Source organism: Ursus maritimus, unplaced genomic scaffold, assembly GCF_017311325.1.
Source record: "Ursus maritimus isolate PB19 unplaced genomic scaffold, ASM1731132v1 scaffold_6, whole genome shotgun sequence".
Lineage (NCBI taxonomy): Eukaryota > Metazoa > Chordata > Mammalia > Carnivora > Ursidae > Ursus > Ursus maritimus.
This window is the reverse complement of record NW_024426774.1, coordinates 16,058,222-16,073,060: the sequence shown is the minus strand read 5'-3', so window position 1 is coordinate 16,073,060 and position 14,839 is coordinate 16,058,222. Positions and strand designations below refer to the sequence as shown.

At 45.0% G+C, this 14,839-nt stretch overlaps 1 protein-coding gene across 1 annotated transcript in view; it reads right to left on the bottom strand.

The window, feature by feature from the left end:
- Positions 1-13,676: 13,676 nt before the first annotated feature.
- TDRD15 (tudor domain containing 15) overlaps positions 13,677-14,839 on the bottom strand; it is a 143,469-nt gene continuing 142,306 nt past the window's right edge. Inside the window, exon 8 of the mRNA XM_008700589.2 lies at positions 13,677-13,905. Coding sequence (XP_008698811.2) covers positions 13,677-13,905 — 229 coding nt within the window. The remainder of the gene's footprint in view (positions 13,906-14,839) is intronic.

The window sequence follows — 14,839 nt, the reverse complement described above, 5'->3', positions numbered from 1 at the left end:
AAGGGAAGGAGAAAGCAACCTCAAGCATTTCACATTAACTGTCAAGGTCTGCAAAGGGTCTGAGAGGTCATTCTACTTGTAAGCTAACAAGTTAACTTGTCACAATTGCATGGATGCTTTCTTGGGTCAGAGACAAAAAAACTGTTATAACAAAAAGTAGCCAGGGGGTCAGCAAGATCACTGAGTCCCAATTCCCCTAGATGGATGCACAGGAAGTAGACTGCATTACAAGAGAGGAATACTGAACCTAGAGAACCCGTTGCTTTATGGGAATATGTAAGAGAACGTGCTCTCTATCTTAGAGGAGATACTACTTCATTCCTCAAGGTTACTTGTTACAAACAAACCTTGAAAAATGGCCCAGATAAAGAGCAGTCAGGGCCTTGCAATCTTGGCATACCTGGCAAGATATATAGGAGTACAGGAGACCCATAAAAGAGTGTCTTCCCACACTAAGCCCTATCACATTGGGGCTGGCCTTTAGCTGTATAACTCAGCATCCCAATGCATTTTCTCTTCTTTGAAACAGAGGTCTGGTTGCAAAGACTAAGGGACCCCTTAATGCTAAGATGATTCCCTTCTAAAGGTACCTTTATTTTTAATCAGCGTCCTTAATGACTCCTTAGAAACCATGATATGATAACTGAGGGTCAAACCTACACACACACACACACACACACACACACACGCACAAAGCAGGGAAGAAGGAGAAAAAGAGAGAAATGATTTAGCTCCTTTTCAAAACTGTCCCCAGCTTTATAATACTGAAATCTGAATATTCCAGCCCTGGGGAAGAAACTTCTGTTAATTCTCGAGGAGTTCACAATCTGCCACATAAATCAGAGTAATACGGTAAGCTGTGATAAGCACAGCGACACATGTGGAGTTCGATTAAGTCTTTTGTTCTCCCTGGGGAAAGGAAGAAAAGCTTCTTTACATGATATAGCAATATCAAATTATCTGCTATTTTTTAATATTGCACATCTAGAGTCATATCTGGGGTTGTTTTGTGAAAAGTGAACTGATGAATAATTTCGAATGGTATCTTAGCACCTCTCACTGCATATAAAAAAAATGTAATCTGACTTAATTGTATGTTGCCATGATAACATTAAGAAAGTCCCCAAGGGGTAACTGGGACATGCCCGGCTTAATGAAAAGTCAAAGGACATTACTTGAATTTATATGAACTCTGTTTTCATGCTTGCACTGCATGTTCTTCGGGATGTGGTGCTGGCCTCCCTCTCCTGAGAATGTGGAGTGCACAGCAGTGTCTGTGGTGGCTTGCCTTTGCTTAAAGAGCTAATTAACTGCTTATCATGATTTTCTCATTTGGAAATCAAGAGGCTTATGGAAATCTTTTGGAACCACAAGTTGGAATTCACGCAACTTCATTACTCATTGAAGTTGGAACTCCTTTGATTGTGACAGTTTTTGTGTTGTGTTGTGTGTGTGTGTGCATGTGTTTTCCCTAGCGCATCCATAACACTGAAAGCCATCCCAGGCAGCGAAACTATGAGCCTACATAACAACAAAGGAAGTGCCTGCAGGGGTAAACATGCAGCAGCAGAGTCACCAAGGCAAAATATGTCTGTATTTATATGAAGACAAACTACACTCAGAGCTGGCCAAAGCATAGAAGGATTCGGTTACCACTTACATGGTAAAGACGTAGATGCTGGAAAATTGATGAGTCATCAACCTAGACAAGAACTGGGGACTAGGAAGGGTCAGATGGTTCACATCATCGGGGTTTAACAAATGAAGAAAGGACTAAGGGTGAGCATTCAGAATGCCAAGAGAAAGGGAGGTGATCAGAGAGAGCTCAAGCAATGAAAAATCCACGGCTATAGACAGCTCTGGGTCCACTCCCAGCTCCAAAAGCAGCCCCTGAATTTGTATGGCTTCTACTTCCTGGCCTTGCAGGGATACCCTTTGTTATCCCTCCTCCCTTTCCCAGAGGCTAACCTGATGCTTTGCACAACTGTTGGCATTTACTGAACGAACATTAAACCTGAGGCCTATTCATCTTGCCTTTGATGCCCTGCCTCACTCTCCCTTCCCACCCCCAGATATATATATTCCACATTCTAATTCACCCCCGTGTTCCTACCCACAGCCCTTTTCTCACTCGGTTCCCTCCTCTTCTAATCCCTCTCCTTTCTCTGCTCTTTCCTCATCTCAGCCCATATGAGCTGTATCTGTTCTTCACGGCACAGCTCAAATGCCAGCTCCTCTATGAAGCAGTCCTCAATCTTTGACTGCCTTTTCCTTCATCAGAATTCCTTATTCCTTCATCTGTGTTCTCATGAGTTTTGTATAATATATACTATACTTTCCACTCTATAGGTGTACGTACATTACTCTCTAGCTCACTAGGTTAAATTATTCTTGAGTTCAGTTTCCATGTCTTTTTCTTTCCGTATATACATGACTGAGCACGGTACTTTAAACTTAGCACATGCTTCACAAATGTAGGCTAAATATCAAAGTTAAGTGAAAACTGACCATCTTGGAATGGGGGGATCATTCTGAATTTCCCAGAAGACTATGGTATGAAACTCCACAGGGAAAATCAGGCCCTGCTGCCTGGGAATTCACTGGGGTTCCTAAAAGAGCTGGGAACACCTCTCTAACAGACCCACTGTCTTGTTGGCCACACTGTGAAAAATGTGTTACATACAACACAGGAGGAAGGAATTACATATAAGGTGTGAGGAATTCAGGTACCAGGCTTCAAAGGAACAAGTCTGCAGACTCAAAGCCAGCTCTGCACACCGGCCGCAGCTCATCACCTGGGACTTCACAGTGGCCGTAGAGCAGTCCATTACAGTGATATGCAGTGACACATCTGGTCCAAAATAAATGCTCTTGCTGCTTCTTATATGTCACAGTGTTTACTTCACTTGAACTGCCTCTCTGTGAGTTGGGGGCATTTAAATCTCTCAACCTTTCTAGGTGGCAGTCACAGTAAATCTCTGCTTAGTGTTTTCACAAGTGACAAGGTATCTTGGATTGGATAGATTAAAAGACAAAACATTCAGACAGGTTGGATAATGCTGCCCAATTTTTCAAAAGACCCACAGCTTCTCCAAATCCAGGCTTTCCTTGAGATGTGGGTCTGCTTAGTCCATGGACCTTCTTTAGTCGGCTTCACAAGGATGGTACTCTTTAAGGAAGGAGATGGCATGGCAGCCTCAGAGGAAGACAAGGCACACAGGAGTCTTGGATACTGATTTGAGAATCTTTGACACAAATGGTGAGGGCAATGCAAGGACTCAGGTGGATTCAATTTGATTTAAAGAGTAGAGCCACTGACAAACCCAGTAAAGGCAGAGGAAAAAGGGAAAGGTATATAGACTGTGGCTGGAAGATCCTAATTCAGGTTCGAGGTTTTAGGTTTGTTTAGTGATAGTGAAGACCTGGATATTGGGGTGACTATGGGTATATTTTAGGAACTGGGGACAAAGAAACAGTTCCAACACTGTGATAGTTATGGAACTATCAACTCATTGTGGAAACCAAAGAGGAGATGAAGAGCAAGGACAAAAAAAAAATTGATTCGGGTGATTAATTGAAAATTGAAGACGGTGGAAATCCATTTTGGAGGCAGTAGAGGATGGAGGCATGGTTTCAGAAATAATGGGGTAAACAAAAAGCATGAATTAGGAAATAGAGGAAAGAGGGAGGAAATATTGGTCTGTTAGGGACACTGTCACCCCATTCAATTGCAAATATCCTTGAGAAAGGTCACATTTTTAAATGATGTCTGTCATTTACCTTCATAAGGAAGACTTTCTTATTGATTTTTTTTATAACAGGATTGAGTAGAAGATCTATAACTAGGGGCCGGGAGTGGGCTCTGAAGTCTGAGGTGGAAAGGGAGGATGGAGTGAGGAGGTAGGCTAGGGAGAAGCTAAGTGCACACCTTACACCACATTATGTTAGGAAGGGAGACAGGACTGAGCAGACAGGATGGATTTGAAGGTCATGACCCTGGACAGAACAGACAGGGGAATAGGCATCTTTCTGGAGCCTCTGTGTATTCCGTAACACAGAGAAATGGAGAATTGGTTCCCTGAGCCCAGCATGTCACATTAGTAGCCAACTGCTGCTACAGATGCCCCATGACAGAGGCAGAGCCTGAAGCAAAAGGCACAGCCTGAAAACGTAAGATGATTCATTTTGTTGTTGGCTTTCCACCAGCATCAGGATATGACCAGCAACCAGGAACCACTGCTGTATCCTGACCTGTGACAGAGTGCCTCTTCATTATTGAGTTAGTGGCCCCAAGGAAAGATCCAGAATGGTGGTCCAGCCCTTGGGCACCATTGTCCTTCCAATCACTGAGCAGCATTTGAATCATGACAAATCTTTTGAGTAGGCTGTTGGCCCCCTTAGGGACAGTCCATCTTCCTCAGACAACTCCAACTAGCAGAAGCACTCATGACCCACTCTCTGCTGCTGCCAAACACCTTCGGGCTGTTTTATAGGCTACCCAGTCCCAAACAAGGGCAAACTCCTTTGGAGCCTCGTTCTGATTTGTGGTGTACTGTCTCTCTCAGGGCTGATGCTTCTCAGTACTTCCTCATCTAAAGCATCAACTTCTGATTTGTTTGTCTCAAATATTAGGGAGTTTCCTTCCAACTGTGACCCTCTTGCACAAGTAACTGGTCTGAGACAGTATCAGTCTCCAGCCATCTCTTCTGGTTTCATCTGTGGAACCACCATCAGAAAGAACCAGGGAGACTGAACCTGTGGAAATTCTAAGTTATGGACCTGGGTTTTATTCTGCCCTCAATGCTCAGTTACAGCCTTTGTTCCTTCTTTGATCCATTTCTACTCAACTTGGCTAATTTTGCCAGAGGAACTTCTCTGAGGCTTTAAAAGCAAAATGGTCATTCAAGCCTATGTGTTGGGAGACACTACCAACTGTTCCTTCATCAATTTCAAGGTGCTTGGCAGGACAAGTGGATTTTTTGAAAACTCCACTTGCTTTTTCTACCATTCCACCAGAATTTCCTCTCTACTTCCGAACTTTCTTTCCTATTAATATGGGTCCCATTACTGAGTCAAAAACTACGATATGCCTCTTTTCCTAAATAAGAGGACAGAGAGGAGAGTGCAGCAAGTTGAAATTTTGAAAGAATTTAAGTTCAGGGCAAGACCTAATTTCTTAAGGCCTTGCTGTTTTCAAAGTAGACCCCTTTTTAGTAACATAAAACACTGAAGAATCAGGTCCCTTTGGATAGGCAAATGGTGATCTTGTGGGTTCCAAAAAATGGATAGCCCTCTCCCGCGGCAGGTGCAAAGGTTTCACTTCTACCCAGTACCTGAAACCGGACATGAATACAAGTGCTGCCTATTGAGGACAACAAAGCTGAATGCTCTGAGTGATAATAAATAACAACAATAGTGATAAAATGCAATAATATCTCTATGAGCTTTACTTCTATAATCCCCATACAATAGTTCTATATATAGGAATTACAATTTAGCTCATTTTCCAGATGAGGAAACAGGTTCATGAGGAGTAGGTAGTTTTAGCACAGTGGCTCTCTGTGTTGGAACCCATAGCAGTGATATCCAGAGCCGGCCTGCAACACTACCCTGTCTCTTATTTGGTGTCCTGTCCCAGGACCAACAATCAAATCCTCCAGCCAAACAGCCCCCAGCAATGGCTCAGTATCTTGGCAGGCCAGTGCAGGCTGCCCTTTGGAAAAGCAGAGTATTTTTTATGTCAAGTGTACACGACGATTCACAGGTTTTTGTGTTCAAAAATTCTGACATCAGTAGTCTGACTGCAGATTCAACCTGTGCTCTAAGTAAGGGCCAGAACAGGTCTCCTGCCCAGGAAATGTTTATGATGGCATCAAAAACCCCTTGTTTCAGTTACCTTTAGAGTATCTCTGAGCCCAGCAACAACCACATGATGTCCTAGAGAAATGTCAGTTATCTGTGCTTGCCATCCTAACGAAGTTGGAGCTCACCTGAAGGCTTCTATGGAACGTAGCCGAATGTAGGTGAAAGGACACCTGCTTTCCAGTGAAACAGACCCATACATGAATCTTGGCTCCCTCACTGACAAGTCAAATGGAGTTAGACATATCATTTAAATTCCTCTGCACCTCAGTTTCCTTATCTGTAAAATGATAATAATACCTTCCTTCCAGGATGACCCTGAGGATTAAGTAAGATAACATGGGTAATAGACTGGGCACATATAAGGCCTCAATAAATACTAATACCCTTTTCCACTGTTCCCCTTCCAAAATAAATTTAAAGAAAATGATCATTTTTCTTACCAAATCAATATAATACTTGTAATATTAAAGTTCACTTCAAATAACTTTGATTTAATCAACTATGGTGAAATAAAATGATGATCCATCTAAGTTTTTAAATGTACTGTTTTTATAATATTTTGTCAGATGTCATTCAGATGTGGTAGGGGCTGCTACATGAATCTGTCCCCTTTCAGGCCTGAAAGAGGAATGACAACCTTAAAGACATGGTCCCAAGATGTACCTTTTCTATCCCTATACCTGGTTCTAGATCAGTGACAGAGTAGTAAAATTCAGAGAATCATAACCAATTATCTGCAATGGAATGGAATGAAAAAATATCAGTACATCCAACATAGTGAGATAAAATCCTGTTTTACAGTATGTTTGCTTCATTTTATCTATGTGTATAGGTCTTTATATATGTATCTGTGTACTAGTTGGCATCATCAAATTATTTTTTACTGTGGGTCCCCAAGAGTTTGAATGCCACTACTTTGGACGATAGAGGCCCCAGGAGTCAAGCTCTTCCCAACAATTGGAAGGTTCCAGAGGTTTGAGGGTGGCCTGGGTGGAGCCTCCTAATAGCACTTTGCATATGCAGCCTTGTTCAGGGCACAAGAATTAGGTTCACCTTGTTTCCTTTTATGTCACGATGTCTTTTTTAGTGACCCCCTGTTACTAAAGAGTCTGTGCGCTCTCATCTTTAACTTTGCCCACACAGCTGGCCCACCCAGAGACAAAGATCTATATAAAGAATGGATAAACGAAGCTGTCAGAGTGTAGACGATATAATCCTGTTTGCAAACAGCTGTGATATAGGCACAGACTTTGTCACCTGTTCAAACACCTGTGCTCATTCTACTTTGGGGGACTCTTGATGAACTCAACCAAATACATGTCCCTCCATGGAACCCTAGACTGGGCTGGGGATGAGAGGAGGTGAGGAGCTGGTTTACTTTTTGAAGCAAATACTGACTTATTGGGTCTCTCAGGATTATTTGCTTCACTGAACCAAATAGTGGTCTTCTGCCTTTCTTTTATTACCTGTTCTTGTGCCATGACAGGAAATGGGTTGAACTGCATTTTACTCTCAGACGCTCATTTATATCACATTTTCTTCTCACAGTTCTCATTTCTTTTCAGGTCCTATTTGTCATCTTCTATGACTCCTCACTTCAGAAATCTAGTGCTGAACCATGAGATATGTGATTTACCTTTAAGCTCAGTTCCAGAAATAATATATATGCATACTTTTTTCCCCTAAGGTGTATATTTATTTCCTGATCTCAATGTAATTTAATTGGCTTTGCTTAGAGTTGTAAGAAGAAAATTTCTGAGAGGCACAATCAGATCAGATAGAGAATGTGTTAATATAATCAGGGCTTCTAAGAAAAAGCAATTTTGACAGATTAGAAACTGTATCTTTGTGTGGATACTGCCCAAGTTGTCAAACCCCCCTCCCACAGTGACAGCAGGCTCCCTCAAACTTCAGGGATGCCCTGTCTTCTCATCACATTATGGAAAGCTAGCCTGGAGCTATATTTGGACCTCTCTGTCAGAAAAGACTAACAAACAGGAAGTAAAGCTCCCTACTTTAAGTTTCCAGCTGCTGTTGCTGATGCTTCTGGATGTTACCACAGAGGTTCCATCTTACAGAGCTATAAGCTGAGGTGTAATAAGAATAAATAACTTCACCTACCCTTCTGAGGAAGGGATCTCTGTGCTCTCTCATATGAAATCTGGCAATGTGTCTGGACACCAACTTTTTCTCAATCTGGAAAACCCATCAGCAACTAACAAATTCTTTACATTAGCCTGAAGTGAAAAAGTACCAGTGAGTAAATCTATCAGAGCAGAGAGAGAGAGAACGCAGCTCATAGCTGTGGAAGATGTGGGAAGGCAGATACATTTAGCCTTTCCCTCTCTGCACAGCCATTAGGGACCCTTGCAAGAAACTAGCCACCAGCCCAGGGAGAAAGGGCAAAACAGTGCTGAGTGAACAAAGCAGATATTTAGTGCCTATAGATAATATCCAACTCCAGCATCAGCAGAGAGCTTGGCCGGTGAGGGCATCTCCTAGGAAACCATCAGATAACACTGGGAGAGACAGGCTTTAACATAATAAGAGCTGCAGGGGAAACAAGGCACGTTAGCTAGAAATGAGCCATGTTTCATAACGCGGCAGTCATTTCTTGTACAACAAATAGGTCTGCATGGCTCACGTGGATGCATTCGTGCTCAGAGCAGGGAATCCTATGCTCTGGACACTGTGGAGGTCAGCATCTCGTCTACCAAGAGAGGTGGGAGAGGCAGAGCCTAGCCTGGCAGACAGCAAACCACCCACCTACCCAGCCAGTCCTGGCACGAGGGAACAGCAGTGGTCTCGCAGACTACAGAGAAAGCAAGACACTAGGATGGATGGTGGCCGGGTTCCTGACCTGTAGAGTGGCCTGCACACCAGCATATGTAGCCAACAGGATGGCGGCTGCCAACAGAACCTGAGAGCCCTCGAACCCTTCTCTTTCACCACTTTCCGGGACCTCATCTTTCCCCTCCCTTTCCTCCTTCAAACACACACACACACACACACACACACACACACACACACACACATATTCCTCTCAGAGGTCTGCTCCACTCTTTCCCTTTTTGAAATACTTCCAGGATTCACTGGAAGGTTAGCTTTAAAAAAAAAAAAAAAAAAAGTAAGATCCTTGCAGGTCAAGTCATTCCTTCATTCATCTGACTATGCAGTCACAAAGGTATAAGTGCCTATTGTTTGCTAAGCAACTTTCTGGGATGAGGCAGAAGCCAGCTGAACGCTTCCTGTCCAGCACCAAGCCCCACATCAAAGCCAGCCAGAACTAGACACAGCACTGACACCGTTGGTCCTTTCACTGATGACTGTTCAAACTCTTGGTTGCCAAGCAACAGGTAGTAATAGCGCAGTGATAAACATACTTCAGAATAATCTCACTCTTGTCATTTAGCCATTAAAATAAGGAGAAGTGTTTCCATGCTAAGGTGGTTTCCTTGCTGAATGTGGCATCCTGTCTGGTTAAGGACATGTTTCCATCCCAATGCTTCCCTTGTCCAAAAGTTTCCCTTTGAGATTGCCAGGATACATACCAAAATTATTTCACGTGGGCAGCACTGGTTACTGAAGACATGAAGGTTTTGTAGCCCCAACCAACCACACAGGTATTTTGATTCAGAGTTTCAGCTCTGATCTGATGAAGAAAGCTGCCTGAAACTCACCCGAGCCTCCTTCAAGAAACACATGGTCTGCTAAGTGAAGCAATAGTGTAAACGAAATCATGAGAGAATTAAAAGGACAAATCATCATCTCATCCCATTAAAGAGAAAACAGAAATAGGACTTTTTTGAAGGAAGAGGTCAGAGCTATAGACGAACATTCTGGTGGGAGAGGTTTCAGGGCATTCACGTTCCTTTGTTACAGACCTGCGAAAAGCAAGTGTTTGTAATCAGACAGACCTAATAGAATTCTAGACTATTCACCTAAAATCTGCAAGTTGAGCCACTTTAATCCATAATTCAGAAAAGGAAATTATCCTGAAAGCTATCTCACCCCCAAATCGGGAGATTAAGTGAGATAAGTAGTGAAATGTACACATTCCAGGTCTGGCTCACAATAAGTGCTTAATAAGCACTGCCTTGCCTTCCACCGGACAGGAATGTCACTCGTCCCATTTTGGTTACAGCCACTACCACTGCTTCACTGGGCTAGTTAGTGCTGCACTACAAAAGGGCTCGAACTCAGCCTCCTCACGTTAGCAATGCCTCGTGCTACTAATAGTGAAAATCCACACGCTACATTTTTACTAACTCTTTTAAAGACTTGCCTCTCTCTCAATCCCTAACAGCTACTCAGCTGCTGTGAAGCCCCTGCCCTCCATCCCTCCTCTCTTTCTCACTGCCCCCACTGGTCCGCTGTCACTTTCATCCTGCCTCCACCTTCAGCCCTCACCCTGCACACGCTGACCTCCCTTTCCTCTCCTCCTGCTAAATTTAGAGGCTGAGCTGTCTCCCTGGTGTGAGAGGTTGGAGGGCCATGGCAGCAGGCTACAGAGCTGGTCTGGAGTTGGCTGTCGGCAGCAAGGGAAGGACAAATGTCAGGGAGACGGACTCCCCGGCCACCCTCCTCCAGCCCCAGCACTCGTGCCTCTGCAGCCTCTCTTGACAGGCAGGGTAAAAGGAGGAGGGCACGGAGGGCCTTTGAAGTCTGGCTGCCTGTCACTGAGCTCAAAGAGACCAAGGGCTTGTCAGATCACGAGTCACTGGGGCTCTCTCCCTTTCCCAATTAATTCAGTTGGCTCAGGAAGGAAAGGGATTGTGATATGCCCAGAATGGGGCAGAAAGCACAGCTTACTGGTGCAATGCTGCAGCATCTAAAATCTTTTCTAACGGCGAGATCCCATCCCTGGCAGAAGAACGTCATTCAGGAGAAAGGGAACCCAAAGATTCTCTTTCCTGGTACCACTCGTGGCCCTGCATGCTGGCCAATGTCAAGAATTCTGTCACCAAAGCTTCCTCTCTTTATTTGGGCTTTACTTCTTCTAAACCCCATCTATCTGAAAACCAACATCAGTCATTTGCAAGAATCAATGAATCTCTGGCCTTTTCTGAGAACATGTTTGGAAAATGAAAAGCACAAATCCTCTGACAGTCAATGTCAGGAACATTGGGGGAGCTTCCAGAGAGACAGGGGACCCCAAAGGCAAATGCCCTGAGCTCACCACTTAGATCATTCCTCACCTTATCACTGTTTCAATTCTGAAGTTCTCATTGTACTGATGTTTACCAAGTCCCTGTGATGTACCAAAACTTGCACAGCTACATTCACACACATTCTCCAAGGAGAAGCCAGCTAGAACAACCCACATGCTCTCACTGCCCAGACCTGGCTATTTCGAGGCTCTTCTCTAAGGACATATGGAGGGCAGAGAGCAGAAGAAATCACCCACAGCACTGGAACGGCATCTGGTCAGCACCCAGAAACGGAGCTGAGAGGCTAGAAAGTAGGGTGTTCAGGGATAAAACCACCACTTACTTCAGACATTTTAAAGATTAAGATTGTAATGACACGTGAAGGGGAGCATCATTGGGGAAAACTGGCTGTTTCTGGTTGGTTAGGGGAGCAACAAGCTGGGAGTAGATGGCCCTGGATTAGAACTCAGAAGAGCAGAGTCCTGGTGCCAGCCCTGTCTCCAATCAGCTGGATGGTTCTGAATCGATCACTTGACCTCTCTGAGCCATAGCTTCTAGCTCTGGATAAATGGAGGACAACATCAGTCTGGCCCACCTCACAGGGGTGGTGTGAGAACCAAGGTCACTGTTGAACGGGCAAGGGCTTTCTAACCTGCAATGTGGGAGTCACAGTCACGCAACTGGCTTGACACAGATAATGGAAGACGGCACAGAAGAATGTAGGAGGAGAAGTAACCCTCTAGATTATAGGTAGGGATACAAAGTGAAGATGAGGAGCCAAGTCTGGCCTTGATGGCTAGAACGTGACTCCTCACGTTTCATGGGAAACGCCTGGCCGCGGGGCCTGCTGACCATATCCCTGCCACTCCCTTGATGTCATTTTGTTGTGATTAAACCTGCAGTCATGCCGGGGTGGGGACAGTTTGTTCAGTGTGCCTGGTCTTGCTCTTGGAAATGCTGAGATGGACAGGTGTTCTCACATCATGTTTAACATTACCTCGTCAGACTACATTTCAACATTCTGAGCCCCAAATCGGAGCCTCCTTTCTCATTCAATGAGCACCTTTCATGGATATGAGCTCAGGTGAACTAAGAACGTTGTAAGATAGAGACAAAATACATTCAGTGTGTATTTTGGGGCATTGTGGGTCCTGCCCTGGATCCAGATTTCCTGATCACTACACAGTAATGGTGATTGTGTACATACCTGAAATGATTCAGCTTGATCCAAGATTTCTATGTACCCAGCTATTAAGAAACTGAAGAAGGTAGGGGTACTCCACAGGGAAAATGAACCGTACACTCAGCTTAGGTCACTTTCATAAACTGCAAGAATTTCGACAGCCCAATAATTCTCTTCATTCAACAGATGCACTGCTGGCTGAGGACCACACGCCGAAGGAAGATCTCGAAGTGCCACAGAAGCTCCATCACCCACGCCTGCCTGGGCCAGAGGTATCCCTTGGTGGCACACCCGGAATCACACGCCTCACCTCTAGCGAGTGGCCCGGCCCAGGGGGCTGCAAGGTGGCGAAATAGTGAACGGAAAACTCTGCCAATTCGCCTGACAGTGTGGCCTCATTTCTTATTTTCCTACAGTATATTTTACTTACAGCCAATGTTACTCATTTGTGAAAAGCTGCAGTGAAGCCGCAACTTTTGTAGCAGAATCCTTCCTTAGTTCTGCAGACAGATATTGACCACCTGGTATATTTCAGGAGCTGCGGGGCAGGCCCCAGGTTACAGGGGTATAAAGCCTCCTGGTGTGTTATCTACAGACATATACACGTAATGCGGGAAGCAGGTCTGACACCAGAGGAAAAGAGGGAGAAAAGAGTGTCTTGAGGTGACCCTTGGCAGGGGTCACTGCGAACACTGACTGTCAGGCCCGCTCGTCTGGCCTGGAGCTGTCACGCTCTCATGGGTTGTGTTGGGGGAGGAGGCAATTCTCTTCTCCCAAGAAAGTGGCTGTTAGGACTATGGGGAATGGCACCCACCGCGACTTGTGGAAGCACAATCTGACTTTATGTCCTCATGTAGAGCCATGGAAATGAATATTTAAAGGTATGGGGTCATAAAACTGTGGGATATGAGAAAACACCAGGCTTCGAGGCCTGGCTGCTCCATACGCTCCGTAATATACACGTTTATAGTTCCCCAGCTGCTTTTGGCTCATGCACAGAAATGCCGAAAACTGGCAACATGCCCTTCATCCTAAAAGTTTAAAGGTCATGGAGAGCCCAGGGAAGTAAAGGCCCCGGAGCAGGCCCTGCTCACCTTGCTGGTGTCTGTGGCCCCACACATACGAATGTCAGTGCCCAGGATGGGGAGACAGGACAGGCAGGAAGCAGACCCTGGGGCGAGTCAAAGGACTAGTCGGGGGAAACTGGGTTTTATGATTTATTGTCCTGTTGAAATTATTCTCTCATTACAGTAGTTAAGAAACTACCTTCAATTTAACTATAGGTACACAGAGAATAGCTCAGTATTTCCTTCTGTGTTTTATGTTAACCACATTGCTTTAACGTAGACCATACAGACCCTTACAGGCTTCCACATACATCCAGGCACACACATGCACACAGACGTGCACATTTCTTCCAGAAACACTGGCACGTGCCACAGTTATTTTCACAGATATGCTAAAGTAACACTTCAGTTTCATCTGAGTTCAGATGTTGTCTGGATCATTACAACCCTGATGTTTCGACAGGATAAAGCACTGAGAGTGAAAAGCCTCCTTTCCTGCAGCATCCCCAGGGCCACGGTTTTATCAGGGAAGTCCATGGTGCCCACTGTTCCAGCAGTGGTGGCCATGGGATTCCCTCTGTGCAGAGACCCCAGGGAGCTGAGTTGGAAAAACATCACCAGAGTCTGAATTTGGACCAAACTGACCAAACAATAAGAATTACAGAGGCACAGGCTGAAGCTGAGAACTTCATTTCCAGAAAATATCATTTCCGTCTCCTGAGCAATCTGGCTGAGAACACGGCTCCTGGAGTAGGAAGGCCATTCTCCTGAATGGTGCTAGAGGCCTTTGGGAACAAAGAATTAGAGGAGGGAAAGTGTGGTTCCTATTTATCTCCGGGTGAGGAAGTCAAAGAGGTCCAGAGGCAGGAATAGGAGAACCCAGAGAGTGTTCTAGACTACAGGTTTGTGTCCCTCCAAAACCCATACATTGAAGCCCTTGATACCCAACATGATCTTATTTCAAAATGGGGCGTTTAGGAGGTAATTAGGTCATGAGGGTGGAGACCGCATGGTGGGCCCAGTGCCCTTATATAAAGAGACACAAGAGATCTAACACACTCTCTTCCCACCACGTGAGGACGTTGCAAGAAGAATGCAGTCTGCAAACCAGGAAGAGGGCTGTCGCCAGGAACTAAACTGGCAGGCACCATAATTTTGCATATCCAGCTTCTAGAACAATGAGAAATAGATTTCTGTTGAGTCACACAGTCTACAGTACTTCATTATGACGGGCTGTGCTGCCTGAGAGAGGGAAGGCCCAGGCTGCCGACCCAAAAATCCTTCTCCACGCCGGTGGCTGCTCATTTCAAGCTGCCTGGTGGGGAGACAGGAAAGCTCTCTGAAGCAGGTGCCATGCCCTTTGCTGAAGTCAGCCCATGCAGGATGGGCCCTGCTGGGGGCTCAGACCCACACGCTGCTCTCTGGAGACAGTTTCTGAACGCCAGAAGCCTGAAGTCCACTGGGCCAGACACCCTGACTACAAGATCAAAGAAGAACATGAAGAGAGATGTTCAAGTTCTTAAATGCACAAACTTGAGACTGTCTTAAAAATGCCAACTCTAGCCGCCCCCCCC